The sequence below is a fragment of the Mollisia scopiformis genome (genome assembly GCF_001500285.1).
Source record: "Mollisia scopiformis unplaced genomic scaffold LY89scaffold_12, whole genome shotgun sequence".
Taxonomy (NCBI): domain Eukaryota; kingdom Fungi; phylum Ascomycota; class Leotiomycetes; order Helotiales; family Mollisiaceae; genus Mollisia; species Mollisia scopiformis.
The window spans coordinates 338,719-362,163 of NW_017263592.1; the positions used below are offsets into that span (position 1 = coordinate 338,719).

The window sequence follows — 23,445 nt, forward strand, 5'->3', positions numbered from 1 at the left end:
GCAGATATGGAGATGCGTGCATGCATACTGGCCTAATCAATCAATTCAACGATGATTCTGTGAATGCTGTGGTATCTTATGCGAGTACAGTGAGAGCAGATTCCTTCTGCTTGTTATGCAGCAAAGTAATGATCGCCCTGCCCTTCCAGACTCCAGTCCCGATGCTATACATCACTCTACCTTCCATGTTTCTCCTTTCCAATCCGGCTCCGTGTAAGAGGCGGTAGCGCACCACGGTTCATCATCCTTCCCATACGGTACTAGAGGAAAATCGTAAGGCATGCGAGCTCCGACTATCAGTTCCGTTCCTGAATTTTCAGCATCTACTGTAGGTGTATCGCTTTTGAATGTTGGCACCATAGTAGATTTCTCTCCGAACAGTGCAGGCCACACAAGGACTCCCAATTCATAACTACAGATTCGAATGTCACCTGCACTATTCGTTGCTTCACCCCAGGCCTGCTTTGATAAGTTAGCTGACGTGACTAGCATCCACTATAACTTTGTTAGTGCTCTTCGTTCCCATTCCTGTAGCACAGGGTGTGATTCGGAAGTAACTCAAGGCAAAAGCGGGAGACTAAGAAAGTGAACTTACATCGATAGCAGTTCGAGTTGAGTCGGTGAACCTTGTATAAGTCTTGATATGCGGAGCTGCCCGTTTCCTACCCGCGTCATGTGTTGGCGGAGGAGTCGAACCCCCATCGCCAGCCCAATGACAGAATAACGGCTTCAAATATTGAAGCTGTTTTTGTTGCTGAGCAGACTGGATCTTTGTGTGAATTGCGGAGCCCGAAGCATATCCATTCAAGCTTCTTCGGATTTCATCTGCCGTAGGAAATATGACCTTGAAACTCGGCTTAGACGAGATAACATTTTTCGACGTGCTCAATGCCTTGAACAAAGTTTTGTCTAGCCATTTATCGTTGGGACCAAGTGTTGCGATCGAAGAAATCTGAGCAACAATCTCTGGCTCGGTTTCAGGTTCTGTTACTGGCACCGATTTGAGAGCTTCTTTCAAGCCAGCCCATCCCCACAAAGTCTTGGAATCTGTCTCTATACCCTGCTTCCCAGGAACACTTCCGACAAGAGCCGCACGAATTTCTGAGAAGTCGTATTGTAAAAGCTTCTCGATGATAGGTTTGCAAATGGTCCGCTTCCCGTCGTAAGCTCTGAGATAATTCAGAAAATCCAACTTGAACTTTTCTCCACTACCCATGGGAGGCGATTCTGGTGGCTCAGAAGCATCACTGGACATTTTTGGCAATAACGGAGACTTCCAAAGAGCCTGAGCCATGTTTGTCCAATCAAATTCAATCATATTTGCCGTGTGGATAATGACTTGTGCAGTATCATCATGCCGTAGAAGCATCAACATCTACATGTAATTAGCAAGAGCATCTCAATGCAGTCACAGAAACTCACTTTGGTGTGGTGAGTGCCAAACATCTCCGGCATATAGGCGGTATGTAGAGAGACATTGGGGTATTTCTCCGCTTGCAACTGTGCTGTGTTAGTACAGAGTGGTGAAAAGGCTTAATTGGTTGGGGGTCCTTTTGGAAGTAGCTCTTTAAACATATCTTACTTAAGAAGTAGGAGCGCAAAATAAACATGTAATTAGGAACAGTGAACCATGAGACAACATGGTAGCCTAGCCATGTAACATCAAGCAGGAAAGCAAGAAATCAAAGGGAACACAGATCTAGTAGAAAGGATGTAGGACAATTAAGCAAGCTTCCATACCTTTATTCTCTGCCGCTGTGGATCTTCTGATTTCCAAAACCCATGAACGACGTGCACTTTCACAAGATCCCGGACATCGGTATCGAAAGCATCCATAAGGAAGTCCAAATTATGCAGATAGTTGAATTCCCAGCATTCTGCAATCATTGGGTCTCCTAGAATATCTTTCAATGAGACAGCGTCAACATTTGAAGACTCCGGTAGGTCTCGGATCCATGTCAGTTGGAATGGCGATTTCAGTACTTTTGATTCTGGGATCTCCACTTTTCGATTTCGACGAAGTGGAGGAGGGGATATTGCGCTTGTAAGAGTCCTTGGTAAAGTACTTGGGCTTGTTGTGACATCTTCATCGTTGCTGAGACGCGGTCTCTTTCGCGACCTCTCTTCTGAGTCTTCCATCCTGCGGGATTCCGAAAACTGCCTGGTTATTTTATGCGTCTTCAAATTCGCCCTAATCGCAGTAAATGTTCGACCTCCTGAGACTGACTTGATCTTCATCAAAAGGAGTAAAGGAGTTGAAGAGTTAATGCCTAGATCACGTGCAGGTAATTCAGCGGGTGGAGGAAGCGATCCCTGCTAGTGCCCGTTCCATATTTGGAGATGGAGATGTGTTAGAAGATGATAAAGAATCGCTGACGAACCCCCGACCACCATTCACTCGCTCCTAGGGATATTTTGACGGCAAGGACAATAATTTGCCTAGATACGATAATCGTGCAAAGGCTCGAGTGCACACGACCGCTTTTTTCGCCCTCGGTCAGGCCCACCGCGGTCTCGCCGCTCCACTTCCTTCCGACCTTCAGGAGATCGAAGCAATCTCATCACTATGCGTCTCCTCCCAGTGTCCCTCATTTGCGCGCTTTTCGCATCTGTAGCGATAGCAGATTCTGAAGAGAGATTGGGAGCGACAGAAATACCTGGGGAGATCACAGAGGAGACTGCTGACGGACCAGACCCGACAGTATTCAATGGCATTGCAGTACCGCCGTTAGTAGACATTGATGGGGAGAAGTTTAACACCACAGTGAAAGATGGATATTGGTTTGTGAAGCATCACTCGTAAGTGTCCGGGCATGCGCGGGTGGAAGTACATCTGCCAGATTCATGCTGACCATCTACAGACCGTACTGTCCGCATTGTTTGCATGTAGCGCCAACATGGCAGACTCTTTACGAATTCTACTATACCTCGAAACCTGTTCCAGCTGGCTCGACGGTGGACAGCTCTTCTACTTCTATGAACACTTTTACCGCATACTATAATTACCACTTCGGGAACTTGGATTGTGTTGCTTTTGGATCAGCTTGCACCGCTCACAGTGTCGGCGCTTTCCCAACTTTCATCCTGTATAAAGATGGCGAAGAAGTAAAGAGATTCGAAGGAACCAAGGACATGGCAGGACTCAGCAAGTTTGTGGAAGACTCGTTGGAAACGATCCGACCTGGATCTAGAACTCCTGGTGGTCCCGAGTTACCAGCTACGGGTGATTCTCACAGCAAGGATTACAACGCCGTGGAAGAGGCACCTGATTCAGCATCAAAGAAACCTGATACACCGGTCAAGGATACGGAGTTGACACCATCAGTCAGCAAGGACACCAAGGAATCGAAGACTGGCAGCAGCGTCTTGAAGGCCACACCTGTGAAGAACAAGCCCAAGAAAACGAAAGCTGCCAAACCAGTCGCTACCCCCAATCCTCTCGGAAAGTCTATCTCTTTCACCGCGGAAAGCTTCCAAACACAGGTCACAATGACACAAGATCCGTGGTTTATCAAGTTTTACGCTCCGTGGTGTCACCACTGCCAAGCTTTGGCACCAAATTGGGTTCAATTGGCAAAGGAAATGAAGGGAAGGCTGAATATTGGAGAGGTCAATTGTGATGTTGAGACCAGACTTTGCAAAGATGTTCGCCTCCGAGGATATCCAACAATCCTCTTCTTCCGTGGAGGAGAGCGTGTTGAATATGACGGTCTCAGAGGATTGGGTGATTTCGTTTCGTATGCGAATAAGGCGATCGACCTTGGAGACGGTGTCAAGGATATTGATGCTGCTGAGTTCAAGGAATTGGAAGAGAGGGAAGAAGTAATCTTCGTCTATTTCTATGACCATGCCACGACCAGCGAGGACTTCGCTGCTTTGGAACGACTGACTTTGAGCTTGATTGGACATGCGAAACTGGTCAAGACTAACAGTGCTGCTCTTGCCGAACGCTTCAAGATCACCACCTGGCCTAGGCTCCTAGTGTCACGAGATGGTCGTCCTACATACTATACTGCTCTTGCACCCCAAGATATGAGAGACTTCAGACAGGTTCTTCATTGGATGCAATCAGTTTGGCTACCAATCGTTCCAGAACTTACCGCTTCGAACTCCCGAGAGATTATGGACGGAAAATTAGTCGTACTGGCTGTGCTTTCCCGAGAACACACTGATGAATTCCTGATGGCCAAGAAGGAAATCAAGAGTGCAGCTTTGGAATGGATGGACAAGCAGACATTGAACTTCCAACGTGAAAGGCAGGAACTGAGGGATGCAAAGCAATTGCGAATTGAAGAAGCGGAGGATCGTAACGATCAGCGAGCTTTACGAGCTGCCAAGAGCATCCGCATCAATATGGACAAGTCCGAACAGAAGGAAGTCGGATTCGCTTGGGTGGATGGTGTATTCTGGGAGCGATGGATCAGAACCACGTATGGGATCGAAGTCGGTAAGGACGGTGAACGGGTCATCATTAACGATGAAGATGTAAGTCTTCAACTCACTCATCTTACTAACATAATACTAACTCTCATCAGAACCGAAGATATTGGGACAACACCATCACCGGGAACTACATCATGGCCTCCCGTACATCCATCCTCGAAACGATCCCTAAAGTCGTGATGTCGCCCCCAAAGATCAAGCCCAAATCCACCATCGGCAATTTCGAGAAATTCTTCTTCGATATCAGAAGTACCATCTCAAGCCATCCTTACCTCTCGATAGGGGGCATCATTGGTATTGTGCTAGGAATGGCCATCTACTGGCGGAAACGCGTGAGGAGAAGCAGAGGTGGTTTCTTTAGACTCGATGAGAAGGATGGCTTGTTGGGAGGGAACATGAACGGCAAGGTCGATTAGACAGTTGGCGGTCAGAGAAGCAAGCAATCGATGAGAAGAGAGGCGTCTTTGTATTATAGGAGCGGGGCTAGGCAAGGCACGGATGATTTCCATTGGGGGTCTCGTTTAGCCATGTTATACTGTACCTGTTTTCAATAGTCATCATATAGCATTGGACTTTTTCTCTATCTCTATCTCCCTCCCTTGGACTTATTGAACAACTCAATCAAAAATGGCCACTAAAATGGTGATGTTGACTGACACTCACTCCCGTCAATCCTTCCACCGCTGAAAACAAGCAATGACCCCTCCACTCCCAACAACAACACACCACCGCCCATCCCCACTCCACGCCACCTGCCGTCCCGTGAACGCCAATCCCCTGACAACTTCCGTATGATGCGCCTGTAACTCCCTCAACGGATCTCCCGCATCATACCTACCCACCCACCCTGCCCGGCTCTTCTCCCAATCAATCTTGCCCTTCCCCTCTTTACTCTCTTTCTCCTTATCCTTTTCCCTACCTCTACCTTCCTGGCTCGACTCTTTGTCTTTCTCCTTTTCTCTCTCCCTACCTCTACCCTCCTGGCTCGACTCATGCCCATCCGACCCTGTGCCCGTGCCCGTGCCCGTGCCCGTGACCTGCGACGACGACGATTCCGTCGGACTCGGCGTCCTCTCCCTGGTAATCCGCCCAATGGCCCCGCCGCCGCGGTTGCGGCGCCGGAACGGCTGCAGGAACGGGTGTTTGCTGCTCGGCACGAAGGGCTCGGGAGAGCAGGCGGAGACGGTGTCGTGGTAATTTTCCAGGCGGGCGAGGTCCCAGAAGAAGACTTTGGAGTTCTCGTTGCAGAAGGCGAGGACGGGGTTGCTGCTGGGGACGGATGATTTGGTAGAAGGGTTGGGTGCTGCGGTGTAGCCCGGGAAGAGCGAGAAGCGCATGAAGATGATGTCGGAGTCCGGGATGGAGAACTGCAGATGCCGGGTGTAGAGCGCGGTTGGGGTGGTGCTGGAGTGGAATGCTGAGCGGGTGTCTTTTGAGGGGTCGTGGATGGGTGCTGCGGATGGGAGGGGTGGTGGGAGGGTCGAGTCGAAGTTGGCGATGGACCAGAGGACGATGGAGTGGTCGCGTGCGGCTTTGGAGAGGATGAGGTCGTTGTGCCAGGCTACGCAGTCGATGATGTTCGTGTGGATTTCTGAGGTGGAGAAGTGAGGGTAGAAGATTCGTGTTGTTCGATTGGTACCGGTGTTTATGTCTGGAAGTTCTGGGAGTGTCCACTGTTTCTGTTTAGAATTTCGGGAGGCTGTGAAAGACTCGTTTACATACCATATTAATGATGTGATCAACACCGCCTGAGAGGAGGTATCTACCACTTTTGTGGAAAGACTGGCAAAGGTTAGCATGTAGAAACTATTGATCTCTCGTTCCAAACTTACTACGCTCAATATTGTTTCTTTGTGACCTTCTCCCTCCAAGATGGCACAACATGGCTGGGCTTCATGAGCTGGATCTAAACTCCATATTCTCACGGTACAATCATCTGATCCTGTTGCTAAGATGTAAGGATCGGTAGGTGAGACAGCGAGATCATTGATTTCCTAGGATGATTTAGTATAGTGGTATCGAAGAGTTAAGATGTATTACTCCTCCATGTCCTGCTAGAACCTATTGCCATCAGTTAGCAAATGTCTACTTATTCGTCACGGATGATACCTTACTCTTAAGCATTCGCCAGTTATAACATTGATAACCTTGATCTTGGCAGTAGAACCAGCAACACACAGCAAAGGATCACCAGTCTCCCGGTCCTTACTCCATGCACATGCAAAATGGTTTGAGCCGCCAGAATCTGTCAGAGGATCGGACTGCGGACAATCAGCTGATCAAGCTCTGCCGTTGGATGGAAAGTCACTCACCTCTTCGTCGATGATCAATCGTATGATCTCAACCTTCGAAGATGTTTCTTTTCCTGTTGGAGGGCGGCACACCAGTATCTCAACCCACGTCAGCATCTGCAATGCTTCGGGGTTTGGAACGGAAGACTTACACGTTTGCCTCCTACAACGGCAAAGACAGGGTCGACCCCAGGCTCGGTGTATGGATAGAATTTGACAGACCAGAAATCTGCACAAGAGTTAACTCATCGGCTGGTTCTTGCTGGGGACATACATACCACCACCAACTCCCTAAATATAACAACCATTAGGAACCGTCCCCGTAGAGTGAGTGATGTTACACAAGGATTGCCCTGGATAGGGTCTTGGTACATACCGGCATTTGATGAGATTCTCGGAGACGTGGAAGCTCCCACTCGCGGTCATCGTCTTTGGTGGTCATGTTTGCTTGCTTTTGCGGCGGGTTGATAGGCCAAGGGGACGATTGGCTGTTAGAGAACTTGAGGCTGAAAGTCGTAAAATGGCTACGCTTTAATGTAAATCCCAGAGATGATCAGCGTGAGATCTTGTCGATCCACGGGTGACGGCAGGTCTACTCAGACCCTGACAAATAGTGATAGAACTACAGTCGAAGCTCCAAATTGCCAGTCGTCTGTCAAGGCTCAACCCCTGAGTCTACCGAGAATGCTGAGTATGCTGGGATAAATTCCGGTCAGCTGATGTCCACTGATCTTCATTGCGGAACACAAGAGCGTTGCATCCTTGATGCAACTCTATTGGGGGCCGTTGAATGATGAAGGTCCACCATTCGATGCAAAGCAGCAGAAAAAGAAAAGCAAAGGTTGGGGGCACTCGGGAGGGCAAGATGCAGTCTTCCGCGCATAAAAATGAAACATACCGAGTCGGTGGAATTGGTAACGTTGCAGGCGGGCATCATACAGCGGGCTTTCTGATTGACACACGGCCTCGAAGATGGGATGTCGTGGAAGGGAGCAGAATTGTGTTGGTGATTGCAAATGGTGGACGAAGTTACGAAGAGCAGGAGAAATGAATTCGTTGAATGAGCATAGGTATGTATGGGTTTTGGTATGATAAAATCTCGCTTCGCTAAATCCAACTCTTGCTATTGTCCCCTGGAGAATAGCGAGACAATGGGAAGCCATAACCGAGAAGAAAATACCACTTTTTGAATTTACCATTGTCCTAACTATTGCAGGAAATTCGTATCCTCTACCAGTAACAAGGCTATTTCTGCAGGTTCTTGCAATATTAAATGCTGTGTTTGCCGTGGGGGCTCTCCACCGTGCTCGGTTGACTTGAAGCCCTTTTTGAAGTCGAGACTCGGCGAGTGTTTGCCACCACAACTCAACTCAACTCAAGGTATCTCTGTGTTTGATTCCAAATTACGTCTACAGTAGTTTCTTTTTGCTCAGTCAGCATTTCACGTCACATTTTCTGATTACTGATCACGGAAAATTTCTCCTGGTCGCACTTTACTTTATTAGAGTTTATCTATTGGGCCGAAAGATGGTTTGCGTTAGAACGGCGGCCAGTTGCTGCGGCATGTTCTGAGCGCTGCACAAAGTTGTGACAGCGGCGTCAACAAGTCTTGGTACCCGACCAGATTCATCACAGTGCGCCGTCGCCGTCCAACCCCACAATCAGTGAGCCAGCCAGGGGTGATATCAGGGACGTGCGTCAGAATACATTACTTCGTAGAGGGCTGCGCTGCACAGTTGCACAGTGCTCTGCATCTTTGATCTGTCTATGGTGTCAGGCAGTGGAGTGACAGGCTGAGGGCTCAGGATGAGGCCTTTGAGAGGAAACTTATTGCTTGCCACCCAGTACTCGAGTATCCGCTGATTCCGTTCCAACATCAAGCCAAGCTGCAGATCTCCAACACTCATTCTAGCTTCGGGAGACCTGTCTGTGATGCTCGAGATGCTCGGGATGCTCGACGAGGGGACCAGAGGTCACAGTTGGTGGCTCCCTCCCTTCTCGTATCTCCTGCCAAAGACAATCAATCTGCTGCCGAATCCAGAACGTGCTTCAGCTTGCACATTCAATGCGATACCACCGTTGCACGATGCACCTAACCGTTTCCAAAGTTCCAGCGCCATGTTCGAGTCAGGTTATGTTGAGTCTTCGGTACCGATGAAGGATTTCAAGCCACCGCATTGCTCAATGTGACGATGCAATCAATCACTGCCCAGTGCCCACAGACTTCAGCCGGGATGCGATTCGATTCCAACATTTCCCAGTAACCGGGTCGACGTAACGAAACGGGTCGTGTGCCGTGTACTGGCAGGAAGGGAAACCTTGGACGTCGTCTGGAGATACTGAGGACGAAGGAACAGACGGATAGCAGCAGCTGTTGGACGTACTTGTAGATCTGCACTCGACTTCCCTTTTCATGCCCTACCTACCTGTACCAATGCTGCTGCTGCTTCATCGAGCCGTACGCGCTTGCGAAGACGGGTTCGGTTGTTCGGCGTTGACAGGGCGGGACATCTGTCTCACTCCATTGCCCTAACCATAGAGAGACATTATACTTTGCCAAAGGCAGAGAAAGCAAATAAATAAGAAAGGATGTTTATATTTGTATCTTGAGGCGGTATATGGAATCCGGTTTCCTACCAGTATTGGGTGATCGACAGTGGCTGGCCGCTCTACTCGAAGTTACTGTAGAGTTCTATGTGCATAGCCTAGGTAAGGAACTACTGTAGGTAATTCAATGCAAACGGAAAGCTTGCGCAAGGCACTTTTAGGCCTGAGCCGGAAGGGAAGGGAAGGGAAGGGACGAAGGCGCAACACTACTACGAGTACATTATGAATTCTGCCGTTGATCTCAACATCAACCTCATCCTCTTCCGCCTTCGCCATCCATCTTCATCTCCGCCTCTCATCTCATCCCATCCCATCTCCTCCCTTGGTGATCCTTCCTGCCACCGGCTCCGCGAAAAACCCACGAGCCACTCGGGCCTCGATGCAGAGAGATGCAAACAACGCCCTGCACGATCATACCAATGGTTACCCGCAGCTGAGGGACCCTGGCCATTGCTGTCCGTCACCCTGGACGCCATCTCCCCTCAGTCCTTCGGGTTGACAGGGAAGGACAAGGCTTGCTTCCGCTGTCACCGTTCACCAGCCTCTGAGTCGAAGGAGATTGGAACTGCGAGGGCCCCCCCGCTCCTCGTTCGCAAGCAATCCCTAAACCAGCCTCAACCCCAGCGGCCCCATCCCAAGGTGATATCAGATTCGACAGGGCTGTCACTAAACCTCCACATCGAGCAGCGCAAAGTTTACGGAGGAGAAGGCCGCGAATAAGCCAGACATATAAAAAACGGTTGGAAGTCTCTCGGGAAGCCACACGGCACACCGAGCTCCTCGCAGTCGGCAGCTTCCAGGCATATCCCCTGCCCTTGAGGTCTCAATCGCCGATCCCCCAGTCTACTTACAGACGTCCTACTGTAACCGGCTTCGACATTACACAACCGGAGCTAGTCACACTTCATTATCTTTAAACTCCACGACCCCTCCTCCAACATCATAGTCATAATCCATTTTTGATTGTAGTCGACAGTGATTCTGGGGTCACTGACGATACTACACTTGCGATCGAAGCTTAAGCTTCGACTTTCCGTCTACCTGAAGGACTGAGCATCTTGTTAGAGATACAAACGCCAGCTTCCTTACAATGGAGACTACATTTATGACCATTCACAGTAAGCACCTTCCGAAATCACTAACTCTACTCTGAGCATTTCGAACTGATGACTATTGCAGACCTGGGCCCCGAGGCTAATATCCTCTACGCTTCTGAGTCTATTGTTGACATTCTGGGATTTCAACCTGAGGAAGTCGTTGGAAAGTCATGCTTTGACTACTTCCATCCCGACGAGGTCCCTATTGCTCGAGTTGTTCATAGTCGCGGCGTACAGATGGATAAGGCTGCTGTTCTTCACTATGCAAGAATCATCAATCGCCAAGGAGAGTGGGTGGGCTGCGAATGTGTCTTCACAATCGTCTATGAGGTCTTAGTTGCTTGCACTAGCATCTACAAGGGCGATGCGAAGAACGAGAGTGAGTTCCTCCAAGTTGATCCCCAAGTCAGGGTGTTGACGATACTTAGGACGCGCAATCGAAGCCCCAGCGATTCGACGCTTGTTCGCATCATCTCCAAGAGACCCTCGATACCACATGTTGGAACATCTTTCGTCCAAGTTCCGTACTTCACCACAAGCATCTCTTCTCGAACCTCGCGCTGCCCTGATCTTGAACCGTTTCACGCGCACACTGACTGTGATGTATGCTACTGATGCTGTACAGAGCATTCTTGGAGTCACTCCCGACCAGTTCAAGGATAAGAGTTTCTACGAGTGTATGCAAGAGAACTGTCTTCCTGAGGCTATTCGATGCTTGGAAAGTGCTAAAGCCAACGATTCGATCGCCTACCTGCGCTTCTGGTACCGAGATCCTCGACGAGAAGAAGATTTCCAGCAGGAAATGCACGATGCTAGCCAGAGTAGTGATTCCGAAGATGGAGGTGTCGATCTCAACGTCCCCATGGATCTAGATCCTGAATCTGCTGCTCATGTCTCGCCTTCGATGCAGCACGAAAGCCCTGTGAGCCAACAAAGATCTCAAAATTCCCGTACATCTTCAGGTGAGAGTACGGATCTTGAACATGACGCATCTAATGCCATATTCGATCGAGCAGGAGGTCCAACTTCCTCAACATCGTCTCTCATTGTCCTATCCCCTGAAGCTCGCCGAAGAAGAGCCCCTACACGTTCGCCCCAGCCCGCCAATGAGCCATACGAGATAGAGGCCGTTGTGTCATGCACTTCGGATGGCTTGGTGGTTGTCTTGCGTCGAGCTCGTCCTCTTATACCCACTCTTCAACCACCACCTCAAGTTCCACAGTATGCTAATGGGTTATTCGCGGCTCCTTGGGGTGCAAATCCGATTCGACCCCAGCTGTATCATCCAGATCACCAGGTTCCTTTTCAGCACGGTCTGCAAGCACCTCAGCTACCCGCTGGCGGACCGCCTCAAGACGAATTCATGAACTCGATTCGCGAGGTGGCTGTATTCGCATGGTCACTGGTCGGCATCAATGGGAACATTGCGTCCTACGGTCGCGGAAATCCCTACGGAGAGGCTCAACCTCCAGGTGGCTTACCAGTATGGGATCCTTACGCTCAACCGACCCCAGGTTTTGCGCCGCCTGAAAATCAAGCTGTGCAGAGATGGAGCCGCATGGGACAGAAGACAAACGAGCCTGGAGATGGTAATACAGTGCCTTACCAGCACGGTAGGCAGGAAGAGCTCCTCAGAAGTCAAAATGGATTTGGTTCTGGTCCGATGCAATTAGATCGTCCTGATCAGATGGGTCAAGCTCCACAGGGACACCAATTTGCGTTCTCATTCCAGCCTCAAACTCAAGCAGATATGCTAAGCGGTGCACATCCTTCGCAGGAGGCTCAAACTGATTGGACTCCTGTCAATCCACCCGATCAGCACCAAAGTCATCAAGGGCCCAGTGAAGGCTTCGGAGGAAATCGATATCTATGGTATTGATATTGATGTGAGGGCTGGATATTTCTATAAAAACTATTTAATGATCCTGTTGTTTTGGCGCTGGAGGAAATCTGTGGGAGAAGAATCTCAAAAATTCTGATTGGGCTGCAATATCTGCCATATTGTACGATTAACGAATTATACCAAATGCTATTGCGATGACTTTGTGGACCCAAATTTTGCTACCTGCTTCTTCCCAAGCAGTGAACTTTCTGCCTAACACGTGACTGAAAGCTGGCCTCGGGAGCCAAACCTAATTTGATTAGCTTGAACGCGCAAGAGCTCCAGTTATGTGGCATTTCGAGCGACATCGACAATAGCTTCCAAAGTCGTCGACAACGAGGGGATCTACCTTCCAACAAACCTATCGAACGGAGAGAGAAAGGTGCCATCAAGATGGCTTCCTCTTCAAATCCCTACGAGCATTACAACTCCCCAGAAGTCGAAGACGAAGATGACCTGATCGATCCAGATGATGGTACAATCCTCCTCACCTACCTATCCTCACACTTCCCAAGTATACCTACTAACATACCTGCCCTCCCCAGCAAACCTCGACGACCTCGATGACCCCCTCCAATCCTCCTCCCGCGCTCCCCTAACCGGCAACATAACAACAAACTCCTCCCGCCCGCTCAACGAAAATTACCTGACCTCCCGCATCCCCGGCGAAGACCGCCGCGCGCCCACCAACACGATCGACGAATCGGTCTGGGACACGCTCCGTCGCGATCTGTTAGCTGTCTGGTCCAAGATGCGCGAGGTGCTGTACCCGAAATACCTGTTCGGCGGCTCCATGCTCGAGAACACGACGTCCTTCCGGGGCGCCTACGAGAACATCCGCGGCGCAGGCATTTCTGGGGCGCGAGACGAGCTGGTGGGTCTTGCGGGCAGGGCGCTGGATCCGGAGGCGTTGCTGGCGCAGGGGAATATGAGTGAGGGACTACGGGATTGGGATCTTTGGGGCCCGTTGGTGTTTTGTTTGTTGTTGAGTTTGTTTTTGAGTTTTAGTGCGGATCGGGAGCAGAAGAGTTTGGTGTTTAGTGGAGTTTTTGCGATGGTCTGGATTGGGGAGGCGGTGGTTACGATGCAGATTAAGTTGTTGGGTGGGAATATGTGAGTGCCCTGTTCTGATGAGTGGCTGATAGATGAAAGAAGGGATTGCTAATAAGGATAGATCTTTTGCTCAGAGCGTGTGCATTATTGGGTATACGCTATTTCCGCTGGTTATTGCGTCCCTGCTCTCGGTTTTCCATCTCCCGACTGTGGCGAGAGTACCGGTCTACCTATTCTTGATCTTATGGTCACTAGCAGCGGGAGTTAGTATTCTAGGCGGCAGCGGAGTCGTCAAGAATAGAGTGGGTATCGCAGTATACCCGCTCTTCGTCTTCTATCTAGGATTGGGGTGTTTATGCTTTATCAGCTGAGGGCAGATGGCTCAGGAAATTGCGTTGCGAAGAAATACTAGCATGGGTTTGGGTGCTTCGGTGCGTATCATGTTGTATGATTAGAGGGAATTCTAGCTTTGATGATGAGCAGCGAATGAGATACCATTTCCTTCTACTTCGTCAAGTTACAATCTCATTTTAATGACAAGGGCGCGAAATAGGTTCTTCCCAGGTCGCAAGAACATGGATGAATAGGAACAGGAAATAATGAAGATGTGGGTCACTGGGTTTCGGTTTGTACCTGCGAGCTTTGGAAAAGGCAGGAATGTCAAGAGGGACGGGAGCAGTTGCCGAGAAAAGGTCTTTCGTCTGTCTCTATTTTGCGAAAGAGCATCTGACCGAATTCGAGCCAGTGGTGCGAAATCTGTTTCCTTTTCAGCATGCTTCGCCTCATTACAAACTTTCTGCCCTCCACGACACTCTACTTTTTTTTACCTGGGCGTCTGCTTCATCATATGTCGCAAAAATCTCTATTGTTTAGGTAGTAACTACGACCTGCACCTGAACTCCCTCGAACAATACTTTAGGGCACTCTTGACACTTCGTCGCTCAAGCCTTCCACTTCTCTTCGTCTCGACTTTGTTGAAAGCCACGATTCCTGCGAAACGTGCTCAATGCAGTACCAGGTGTCCTGCTACTTCCCCGCCATTCATGAAGCCAGCTTTGAAGGATTCGAGATGCTCCCCAAATCCCGGGGCACCCCGCTCGGAGCTAGTCTTGGCTCCCTTCCTCGCTACCAACATATGCAGCGGATGAGAGCCTCACTGACGACATGTGCTAGTCCCAGGCTACACATTGTTAAATGGACCACAAATTCCCTTGTATATTTCTTCCTTTATATATCCTTCTCTAAACAATCTCGCAGCCAAAATCCACAACTCAAATCCATCGAGTCACCATGGGGAAAACGCGTGTCTGGAAGTTGGAGAATTTCTCGCAAACAGTCGGAGCTTCAAAAGTTACGACGGGCCAGATGACGGGGCTGTTTAAGCATGCTCCGGGTGGAAAGAACCTGCTCATTGACTTGCCTTTAGAAATTCTGGAGATGATCTGTACGTCAAATTCAATCCCTGTCTGCATTCATGATGGGAACTTCTTCGATGTTATTTTTGGGGGCGCTCTTCGAAGAAGTTGTGATTTTACTCCTCCATGAGCGCCTTGGCCTCAAGATCTTTGTCAAAGATGTATACTGATCTGTTAATAGACGAATTGGCCTTTGAATCCGATGACTGTATTCGTATCACACAACACAGGCCATCAACACGAGCCTACAGCAAGGAACTCCGGGCTCGCATGAATACACGCGGAGTTACACCACTTCTTCGAGTCAACAGATTCCTGTATCTCAACGCCTCACCGGTTTTCTACCGTATCAACAAGTTCGTCGCTACTGCCGCTAAACGACGCCATTGGGATTGTCATGAACTTAGTCGATCTCACCCGGACCGTGGAACGAAATTTCACTCCCTGGAGCAGTTCATCAGAGTTATACCAACGCAGCATCTCGGTTGCATCAGACATCTGCAATTGAACATGGACGGCGACAATTGTTCATGGTGCTGCCGCAGTATTCTGGACATCGTAACTTGTCATTTTCCAGGCCTCCGAATACTGGAGCTGGACCGGTTCTGCAACGAGCGCGTCCCCGATCTGGTGAGCAATCCGAAGAAGTGTCAGAGGGTGTTTGAGCGGACTCTCCAGACGCTGCAGAGGATGAGGAAGTTGAAGAAGTTGCAACAGCTAAGGATCACGGGATTCTTCAAGGATTTGGAATTCCCACGCCGGGTTCGGGAGTCGCTGAAAGATGTGTGTAGAGTGGATTTTCAGGGGGCGGCTTTTCAGCATCCAGATTCATTTTCTCAAGGTTGGATGGGGTTGTGGAATGAATGTTTGAATGCCGTATTTTAAGCACTTTTTGGTCAGCTGGTGGAAGGAGTAGATTGGACCCAGGTCGAGAGATTTTGAGTTATATAGCATTGGTTGTTATCATGCTTTTGATTTGTTTCTTTATTTCGGCATCTCGAGACAAGAGGGGCAGCAATTTGAGGTCATGGACATTGTCCATTGTACCAATCCTTCGAATACCAAGTTAGTTTTTACATTTAAACCACAATCCTACAGTCTATCATGCATCATCACATCTGCAGGTACGTGATTCTCACTTCTCGCTACCAATTTAGATCTCTCTTTTTGATCACCACTTGTTATCCACTGCTGCCAACTCATCTCCAATTACTGCCCTTTTACTTCACCGCTACGAGGCCTGCACGACGTTGCGAATGACAGACTACCCTTCCATTCGAGTGCAGCGAAACATCACAATACGCTTGCTTGGCAATCCACAAAGTCCGAGGCTGCAAGACTGTTATCGAAGTATGAAGAGTATGAAAAGTACACATGTAGAAGGCTAAACAAAGTAGCGTATATATAGGTTTTCGAGACCAGACGAGAAAAGCTGGGAGTGGTCGGTTCACTTGCTTTATGAGTGAAGATTTGATAGGTTGTTTGAGGGGGGTGGGGGAGAGCGGTGAAATGTTGGTGTTGGGGCTCAGAGGTGAATACTACGGGTCAGTGAGAAGGTGATTCTATTTGCTTTTGAAATATATTGAAGTGGGGACTCAATGGACACTACGGACGAAATGCGCATTTTGCACAGTACGTACAATTTGCTGCTAATGCCTTGGAGAAGAGAGGAGAGGCCTCGCTTAGCAAGTATTGGAAGCGAAGGAGACCAAAAATTGCAAATTTGAGGTCGAGAATTTTTAAAAAGACAATTGAAGCAAGATAAGTAGAAAGAGTAGAAGGGACCCCACATTCCACCACCTAGATATCCAAACTCCAAAGCAGCAAAAAATAAAAAAACAATAAAAAAAAATCTTTTGTCGGAGTTCGCAAGTTTAGGCCCAACCTCCCTCACCGAAGTGAGAATGTAGGTCAGGTTTTGTGCATCTGCCCCTATAAACGTCGGTAACAAGGTACCTCGGTATCCAATACGTAGTAGTTTGTCTGCTAATCCACTACCTCGAGGCAACGCCCATAGTATGTCATGACGGGAGGCACAGAGGTGTCTATCTCAGGGACGTGCCGGCCACCAGCTCGACAGCGGTCAAAGAGTGCTTTTAGGTAGTTGGTGGCTACCGCTCGGCCATGGGGAACCGAGTTTTTTAGGTGAGGGCGTTTTGCTTATTGGATTCTATAGGTGAATGTTGTTGGTGCGGGGTTGGGTTGAAAGTGAATTGGTGCATATGGGGTCTGAGAGGGCGAGGCGAGGGTGAATTTATCGGCTTTGGCCGGGCTGAATGGATTTAATGGAGTTCAAGGCGAGTTGGAGGCTGGAGTTTTGGCTGGTAAAGCTTGAATCATGGTGTTCATCTTTATGTCTGTTTTGCTTGGTTTCTTTGTATTGCAACAAAATGCCCGAAAATCATCTTCAATAGAAGTACAAATCAAGATATGCAGTAAACGCAACAGTCCATAGTCCCTACGGGAGTACAACCAGATTTAGCTTCGTGATGAACTTGGTGACTTTGTAGCCTCGAGCTTCAGCTTTAAATAGCATGATTCTATGAGTGAAGTAGTAGTGTCAAATCAAAGAATCAATACACAAGGACGATGATTACAGACTCAAGCCGGAGGAAAATACCATGCTAAATTCCGAAGATGTCTATCTACCAGACTTTTCATTCTCAATATCCTGCTGCAACTCTGCTAGCACCTGCTGACGAGACCTCAAATGAGCCTCCAATCCATCAACCTGTTCCTTCACAGTAGCAATCTCATCCGCAACTCCCTTCAAACTCGCCCCAACCTTGCTGTTCCCCTCCCCAGATTCCAGATCTCGTAGCTCACGTCGTTTGTAATCCAACAATTGCTCAAGCTCCCTCTTCACAAGAGCAGGTTTGGTATCGCGTTTCCCCCCGGAGCGACTCGCCGATGCAGCTTCCACCTTCTCAATCTTTGCTTCTAGCTCAGAGAGTTGCTTCTTGAGTCTTACTTCTTCCCAATCTTCGGTCGTCTTGGTTGCAGAGAAATCCGTTCCAGCTGGTCGGTAGCTAGACTTGCCTCCCATTCCCATCCGGCTCAAGTACGTATCTCCGAACTTGGCTTTCCGCCCCGTGCTGGTTTCCTCGCTGCCTGTAGAACCCCATCGTTGAGCTGGTGATGATGTTCGCTGGTTATCAATCTGATAGTCGATTTGATTTCGCTCGAAACTAGCTCGCAAGGAAGGTGGTACTGTTCTTGGTATGCGGTATCCTTCATGGCGGTTGTTGAGAATGTGTAGGAAGGCTAATGTGGCATCTTTGGAGATGGCGGAAGATGCGGATGGGTTTATGAGATTCCATGCTGATCGAATATCGGTATCCGGAACATCGAGGGAGGAATAGAGGGAGTCGAGAGATTCGACTGCAGATCAATAGAGTTAGAACCTTTCCGTATTGAACCTATCTTTAAACTTACAGGTGATGTCTCCTCGGCCGTCCCGGTTGGCAGAGTAGATCTCTTCGTATTTGGCCTTGTCAGATGGGCTCATATACCAATCGAATCCATCCTTCAGGCCTGGTGAATCGTCATCATCTTCAATGCGTTCGAATTGAACTTGTCTCCCTGTCAACGCTCGGTTTGCTTGTACAAGATGTGCTTTCGACTCCGGGACCAGCCAATCTGGAAGCTGTGGTGGGACGTCGGCGTATTCCTGTAGAGCTAGATCAATATGACATCCAGGCTTTGGGAATGATTACTGGACGTACTCCATTAACCAAATCAAAGATTAGGCGCATAGCTACGCAGAATTCTTCAAAATCCAAGTTTCCGTCATTATCCACATCTGCCAGGTCCCATATCCGCTCGAGTTGATCGTCGCGCAGCTGGCTGTTCTTCAGGACCGGTGCTGCCTGAGATCCTGTGAGATGCGTGCCGCCATTTGAAAGGGATGCGAAGATTTCCCAGTACTTCTCAATTTCGCTTTGTTCTATCCGCTTGTTCGACATTGTGGTAGAGAAGTGGTTGGGGATCGTGTCGACAAGTTGTTGTCAGTGTAAATGGATTTGGAGATCCGCGGCTTGACGTTGGCTGATAGCTGCTTATCGAGCACGCCTGAGGCTTCAAGGCAGTTCAGCAGGAGTTAAGGGGTAACGAGATTAAGCGACTACATACATTTGAGATCTGAGGTGTGATTCTTTCTTCGTGTAATTGACAAGAATGAATCCTAAGGTTCCGATTGAGTGGTTTGAATTGGGCTCAGAAATTCTTGTCCGCAGTAGTCTGTCGTTTCGTGCGTCGTTTTACAGGTTGTAGTTCGAAAAATATTAAGCCAACGTTTCCGCCCCTTTGGTCATGCATAAGGCCAGTTATAGAGCAGATTACATGTGCGAGGCATTAAAGGTTTTAGCTAATTTAAGATATTGAGGAAAGAAAGGTTGACGAGGGTATATAAAGTTAGGTAAAGAGAGTGATAGGTATCACATAGTCAAATAGATCTATCCCTCTGTCTTGAAGCGCCAGCGCTTGCAGCCATTGTACTTCCTCGATTATTAACCAACTCAAAACCGAAAAGTACTGGGTATATATGATGAGTGGGTGAGAGGGCGTTGTCCGACCGCTTTCAAAAGGAATTTTTTTACAACAAAAACAAGAAAATCCTCTTTATTTTTATAAGTACTATAACATAGAAAAGATATTAGCCCTAGGCTTTAGCTAGTTTATGCCTTTTGTGTGCTTATAAAAAAAACTCTCATCTTTAAACTATACTTCCCGTTTTTAATTAATAATAGACAACTATTTGCCGGATACATTAATTAACTCGAGGAGCATAAAAGATCTGTCTTTTCAAGGGGGAGAAGCTACCACACTTTGTGAGCACGTTCGATGCGTTTTTTCTCGTTTCTAGGTAGTATTCTATTTGGCGAATCGGAAAGATATTCTATGCTTTAGACAGCTTGTGGCTAAGCGGGACTTCAAGTCTCCGAGTTCAGATACAGGTGATATCAGGCTTCAACAGTTTTGACAGCTAAGAGAAGATGAGTGCAACGTTGGATGATAAGACCCAGAACAAATCAGATCCAAGCACTTGATTCTCATCCAAAAGTAGCAGAGTAACAGATCTCGGACTCTTAAAATTTAGCAATGAATACTTCTACACACAAGAAGGCTACTCTGGATGTATCTCTTTATGGTTGCTGTTCCCTATTTACACATGCTTGCAGACTTCTTAACACACATACTCCGTTCCGCAGCATAACATAGGGTATCAACCAATTCTTGCTCAGTCAAACAAATGCAAATTCTGTACAGCCTGCCGTACGCCTCATTCATGTCTATCATGCACCCCTAACGCCACCCAAATTAATGCACACAGTATGTTCGTTCAGGAAACATCAAGAAAAGGTGCATATGAACTGCGGCCGGCAAATCGTTCCATATCGTCTGCTCGATCTACGTCCATGGTACCCATATCCATATCCTCATCCTCGTCGACGTCATCACGCCGTCTTTTGGCTTGGGTCGCAGGCACTTGTGGTGCTGCGGATGTGCCACGAGACACACTTCTCCGAGCACTCAGAATATCGTCGTAAGCTTGGAGGAGGTTCTTAAGGCCATCGTCATAAGCAACACAGAATCGTTGAGACTGGACATATTGTAATGCTGTTACCATGTCTAGCGCGAACGTGCTCATCACATACGCTGCAACGACAGCTGCTGATCGTTCATTGCCTGACTCGCAGAATACGAGGACCTTTCCCCATGTATTTCGGCCATTTTGAGCATCATCATCGCACGCAAGTCGACGGTAGCTCGAGATGAGGTGATCGTTGATCGTTTTTGTTGCCCGTGGGAAAGCGGCGATTAGCTCTTGGTTGCCAGCTACGTCCACTGCGGCCGATTGGATTCCAAGTTGCTTTGCCACCTTTTCGCCGCTCAACAGGCTTGCTTGCGCTGTCATTGTATTCCGAATAACGAGAAGCATAGTGATTCCCTCTGCTCTCAGTGATTCGATATCGCGAGCGCTGGAAGAAGGACCCAGATAGAGAAACGGCAGGATTTGCTGTGCTTTGCGGCGCAACTCGTATCTCCAATCTACCGCGGCAGGTAGGGAATGCTGTACTGCGACAACTCGAGCCAGGATTGCTTGTTCGTCGTCGGAGTACTCGCGATTTGCAGGAACGTTTCTCAGGAAATTTGGGTCTTCGTTCGCCTGGGGGATGTGAATGTGTGGTGGAGAAGGTGCCTAGAAAATGGTTACTTATAGAACAAGAGGGAGACCTCGACAACACATACTCGAAAAGTATACTGGCCATTTGGCTGAGCTCCATTGATGGCAGACGTGGTAGCAGGGGTGTTCTCGCGATTGAGAAGATTGCCATAAGAACCATTTGGAAAGGCAGTTCGTTGTGGTTCAGGGGACGCCATCTTGGACTGTTGGATGCGAGTACTTGCTGATAACCTCGAATCAAGTACCGTCAGTCGAGTCGAGTTATTTGGTGCCTGTTGATCGTTTGGTTCTATTGTTGCATGTAACGATCGAAGTTGCTGTAGACCAAGCTCAGACAGCGCTGGCGGAAGGTTGTCGCTGGAGAAAATCGAAGAATCATTGGCTCTTTATGAACGCATGGTTGAAATTGAAGTCATGTACGTTCTCGAGTTCGGTCGCGTTCAGGCATCCTTTAGCGCTTAGCCGAAGCCGGACTAGGGCTAATCCCAGATTAGATGTATGTCTACAAGGGAAAGAGCAGCTGACTTCACAGAGGCGAATATATATAACATGCTGGAAAACGACATCAATTGCTATTTCTATGACTGTTTGGCTGCCCTGGCCGCGCTGGCTCGTGTTGAAAGCTTCGAGGTATCGGCATCACGTGCGGGAGTCGCAGGTCGCTCGCTGTCCAAAGACGAGACACTTGTGAAGCTATTCTCTCTTACCAATGGAGATGGAACATCTGGATTCGCTGAGCGAGAACCAGGAGTGAGCTTCTGGACTCTACTCGTACTCGTAGTAGTCTTTCTCTTCCTCCGATCAGACGCACTTGAGCTTCCTCGGCGGACATGTCCAATAGGGCCTTCCTCTAATTCAGCAGCTGGAGTCGAGCTTCGAGAGGAGTTTCGGGAATGTGAGCCAGATCTCACACTACCACTTCGGGTCCGTTTTGGCTCTTTCTCATGAGTTGCATGCTTGTGGGCGACGTGGTGACTCTTTTCAACATCTGGAGTCTTGCCTCTGTTCCAGCCCCGAAATCCTGTCCACCATAACCAACCTCCTTGCTCCTTTGCAAGTCTCCTATCCCTTTCTTTGAGCTTCTTCCTCAAGATCGAACGGCGTTCATTCTCCTTCTCCCAGTATTCTGTACGGTATATGTCCCAGTTCTCTCTAAAGTTGGGAGAAAAGGGCTTCGGGAGCAACAACAGCTTGATATAATCTCCACCCGGTGCCAGGTCTTCTTCATAGCCTGCGATATCGTCGTCCTCTTGTATATTTGGCAATGCATGGTGTCCTCCTGTAGGCTGAGCCTTTTCAGACTCTTTCAGGAGCGTCTGATCCACATATCGATATGAACTTCCCGTGTTGCTGGAGAACAGCCCGTAGGAGAACAGAAATGATAATGTGGAAAGTAGCTCCCTCCACCACGATTGCTTGATCACAACGACCTTGCAATTGAATCCTCTGAGACCTCTGTTCGTGGTATAAACCCATCGGCGTGGCCATCGGATGCCTCTCTCCCACTGTCCAGTTCCCCATATCAAGATACCGGTCACTATGCCACCCATGAAGCACACTTTCTCTCCAACCTCAAATGCCCAGTATACCGATCCTCCAATCCCACTACCATCTTCTCTCGGTGCGAGAAACAGTGCATAGCCAAAGTATAGAGTCCAAAGCCCCAGCAGTGTTAAGAAGAAGGTATGCTGTCGCCGTCTTGTTCGTAACTGAAGCCATTGCGCCCGGAGTGATGCTTCAAGGATGAGGAGATTGAGGTAGATTTGGGGTGGAGAGGACGGTAGAGAAGCCAGCGGATCTGGAACAGAGGTATTCGAGCCTTCGATAGAGATAATAGGACTGGTCGAAGGGGCGGGATACTGGCTCCCAGGGGAAGGTGCTCCTTTCACGAGCTGGTCCAGGTTCGACATTGCGACGACTTGTTGGTAACTCGTGCTATTGGGATATCATGGCTGGTGAATGAAATGGGATACACGTCACAACTTCAGATATGTACCTGAGGCTTGTATTTAGGGATGAATCAATTCTTTCCACAGCAATCGGGTATCGAAGTATGTTTGTTGGGGTCGCATGTGAGGGTTCTAGGATTGGTTTGTCCGCTGACAGTCGGCAAGCCACTTTGAGACTTTACATCGTCATGATGCAGCTAAGCAACAATTTTTATTTCACAGACAGCCTCATACTTTGGCTTCCTTCGCTCTACAGCATGCAAACCTCATTAGTAATGTATCTTGGAGGAATATTGTGGCACCCTAGAAAGTGCTTCAATATCGCATACATGATGTCGGACTTATCAAGCCACAAAAGTTCAGCCCCCTGTATGGACATTGAGTTCGGCCGATTCTCCGTCGAAACTGATGAAATACGATTCGTGTCTCTTGCAGAAACACAGCAGCCTAGCCTTTAGACTTGCAGAATTCTAGAGTTCAACGAATACACTCCTTTCCCATGTTCGGATTCGTCTAATTCC

The 23,445-nt window shown here is 48.6% G+C and overlaps 10 protein-coding genes across 10 annotated transcripts; 5 read left to right on the plus strand and 5 right to left on the minus strand.

Annotated features, from left to right (window-relative positions):
- Positions 1-171: 171 nt before the first annotated feature.
- Positions 172-2,139, minus strand: LY89DRAFT_585461 (tyrosyl-DNA phosphodiesterase; the record flags this gene model as incomplete). Its single annotated transcript, XM_018209320.1, has 4 exons — positions 172-495; positions 596-1,375; positions 1,423-1,500; positions 1,741-2,139. 4 exons carry the CDS (start codon positions 2,137-2,139, stop codon positions 172-174), a joined length of 1,581 nt encoding a protein of 526 aa, XP_018071151.1.
- Positions 2,140-2,358: 219 nt separating this feature from the next.
- Positions 2,359-5,040, plus strand: LY89DRAFT_684839 (thioredoxin-like protein). The gene is made up of 3 exons (XM_018214967.1): positions 2,359-2,799; positions 2,862-4,485; positions 4,536-5,040. Exons 1-3 carry the CDS (start codon positions 2,567-2,569, stop codon positions 4,857-4,859), a joined length of 2,181 nt encoding a protein of 726 aa, XP_018071152.1. The 5' UTR covers positions 2,359-2,566; the 3' UTR covers positions 4,860-5,040.
- Positions 5,041-5,762: 722 nt separating this feature from the next.
- LY89DRAFT_542623 (WD40 repeat-like protein) lies at positions 5,763-6,967 on the minus strand (the record flags this gene model as incomplete). Its single annotated transcript, XM_018208197.1, has 7 exons — positions 5,763-6,116; positions 6,166-6,225; positions 6,276-6,437; positions 6,484-6,504; positions 6,558-6,688; positions 6,752-6,833; positions 6,887-6,967. Coding segments are annotated over 7 exons (891 nt in total), but the record flags the coding sequence as incomplete, so codon positions are not given.
- Positions 6,968-10,431: 3,464 nt separating this feature from the next.
- LY89DRAFT_733803 (uncharacterized protein) lies at positions 10,432-12,317 on the plus strand (the record flags this gene model as incomplete). Its single annotated transcript, XM_018219846.1, has 3 exons — positions 10,432-10,459; positions 10,521-10,817; positions 10,867-12,317. The coding sequence occupies 3 exons, from the start codon at positions 10,432-10,434 to the stop codon at positions 12,315-12,317; spliced, it is 1,776 nt and encodes a 591-aa protein (XP_018071154.1).
- Positions 12,318-12,620: 303 nt separating this feature from the next.
- On the plus strand, positions 12,621-14,228 carry LY89DRAFT_684841 (Yip1-domain-containing protein). Its single transcript, XM_018214968.1, has 3 exons — positions 12,621-12,795; positions 12,866-13,433; positions 13,495-14,228. Exons 1-3 carry the CDS (start codon positions 12,714-12,716, stop codon positions 13,742-13,744), a joined length of 900 nt encoding a protein of 299 aa, XP_018071155.1. The 5' UTR covers positions 12,621-12,713; the 3' UTR covers positions 13,745-14,228.
- LY89DRAFT_64372 (uncharacterized protein) lies at positions 13,705-14,582 on the plus strand. The gene has a single exon (XM_018211808.1). It carries the CDS (start codon positions 13,973-13,975, stop codon positions 14,519-14,521), a length of 549 nt encoding a protein of 182 aa, XP_018071156.1. The 5' UTR covers positions 13,705-13,972; the 3' UTR covers positions 14,522-14,582.
- LY89DRAFT_782064 (uncharacterized protein) lies at positions 14,467-15,813 on the plus strand. The gene is made up of 2 exons (XM_018222544.1): positions 14,467-14,817; positions 14,970-15,813. The coding sequence occupies exons 1-2, from the start codon at positions 14,664-14,666 to the stop codon at positions 15,671-15,673; spliced, it is 858 nt and encodes a 285-aa protein (XP_018071157.1). The 5' UTR covers positions 14,467-14,663; the 3' UTR covers positions 15,674-15,813.
- A 1,526-nt stretch (positions 15,814-17,339) lies between these two features.
- Positions 17,340-18,753, minus strand: LY89DRAFT_616348 (endocytosis and cytoskeletal organization protein; the record flags this gene model as incomplete). Its single annotated transcript, XM_018210761.1, has 3 exons — positions 17,340-18,169; positions 18,224-18,458; positions 18,514-18,753. The coding sequence occupies 3 exons, from the start codon at positions 18,751-18,753 to the stop codon at positions 17,430-17,432; spliced, it is 1,215 nt and encodes a 404-aa protein (XP_018071158.1). The 3' UTR covers positions 17,340-17,429.
- A 1,115-nt stretch (positions 18,754-19,868) lies between these two features.
- Positions 19,869-21,454, minus strand: LY89DRAFT_616353 (phosphatases II). The gene is made up of 2 exons (XM_018210762.1): positions 21,041-21,454; positions 19,869-20,990 (listed from the first exon to the last, which is right to left on the minus strand). The coding sequence occupies exons 1-2, from the start codon at positions 21,170-21,172 to the stop codon at positions 20,130-20,132; spliced, it is 993 nt and encodes a 330-aa protein (XP_018071159.1). The 5' UTR covers positions 21,173-21,454; the 3' UTR covers positions 19,869-20,129.
- A 70-nt stretch (positions 21,455-21,524) lies between these two features.
- Positions 21,525-23,183, minus strand: LY89DRAFT_684844 (uncharacterized protein). Its single transcript, XM_018214969.1, has one exon. It carries the CDS (start codon positions 22,883-22,885, stop codon positions 21,554-21,556), a length of 1,332 nt encoding a protein of 443 aa, XP_018071160.1. The 5' UTR covers positions 22,886-23,183; the 3' UTR covers positions 21,525-21,553.
- Between the last annotated feature and the right edge of the window lie 262 nt (positions 23,184-23,445).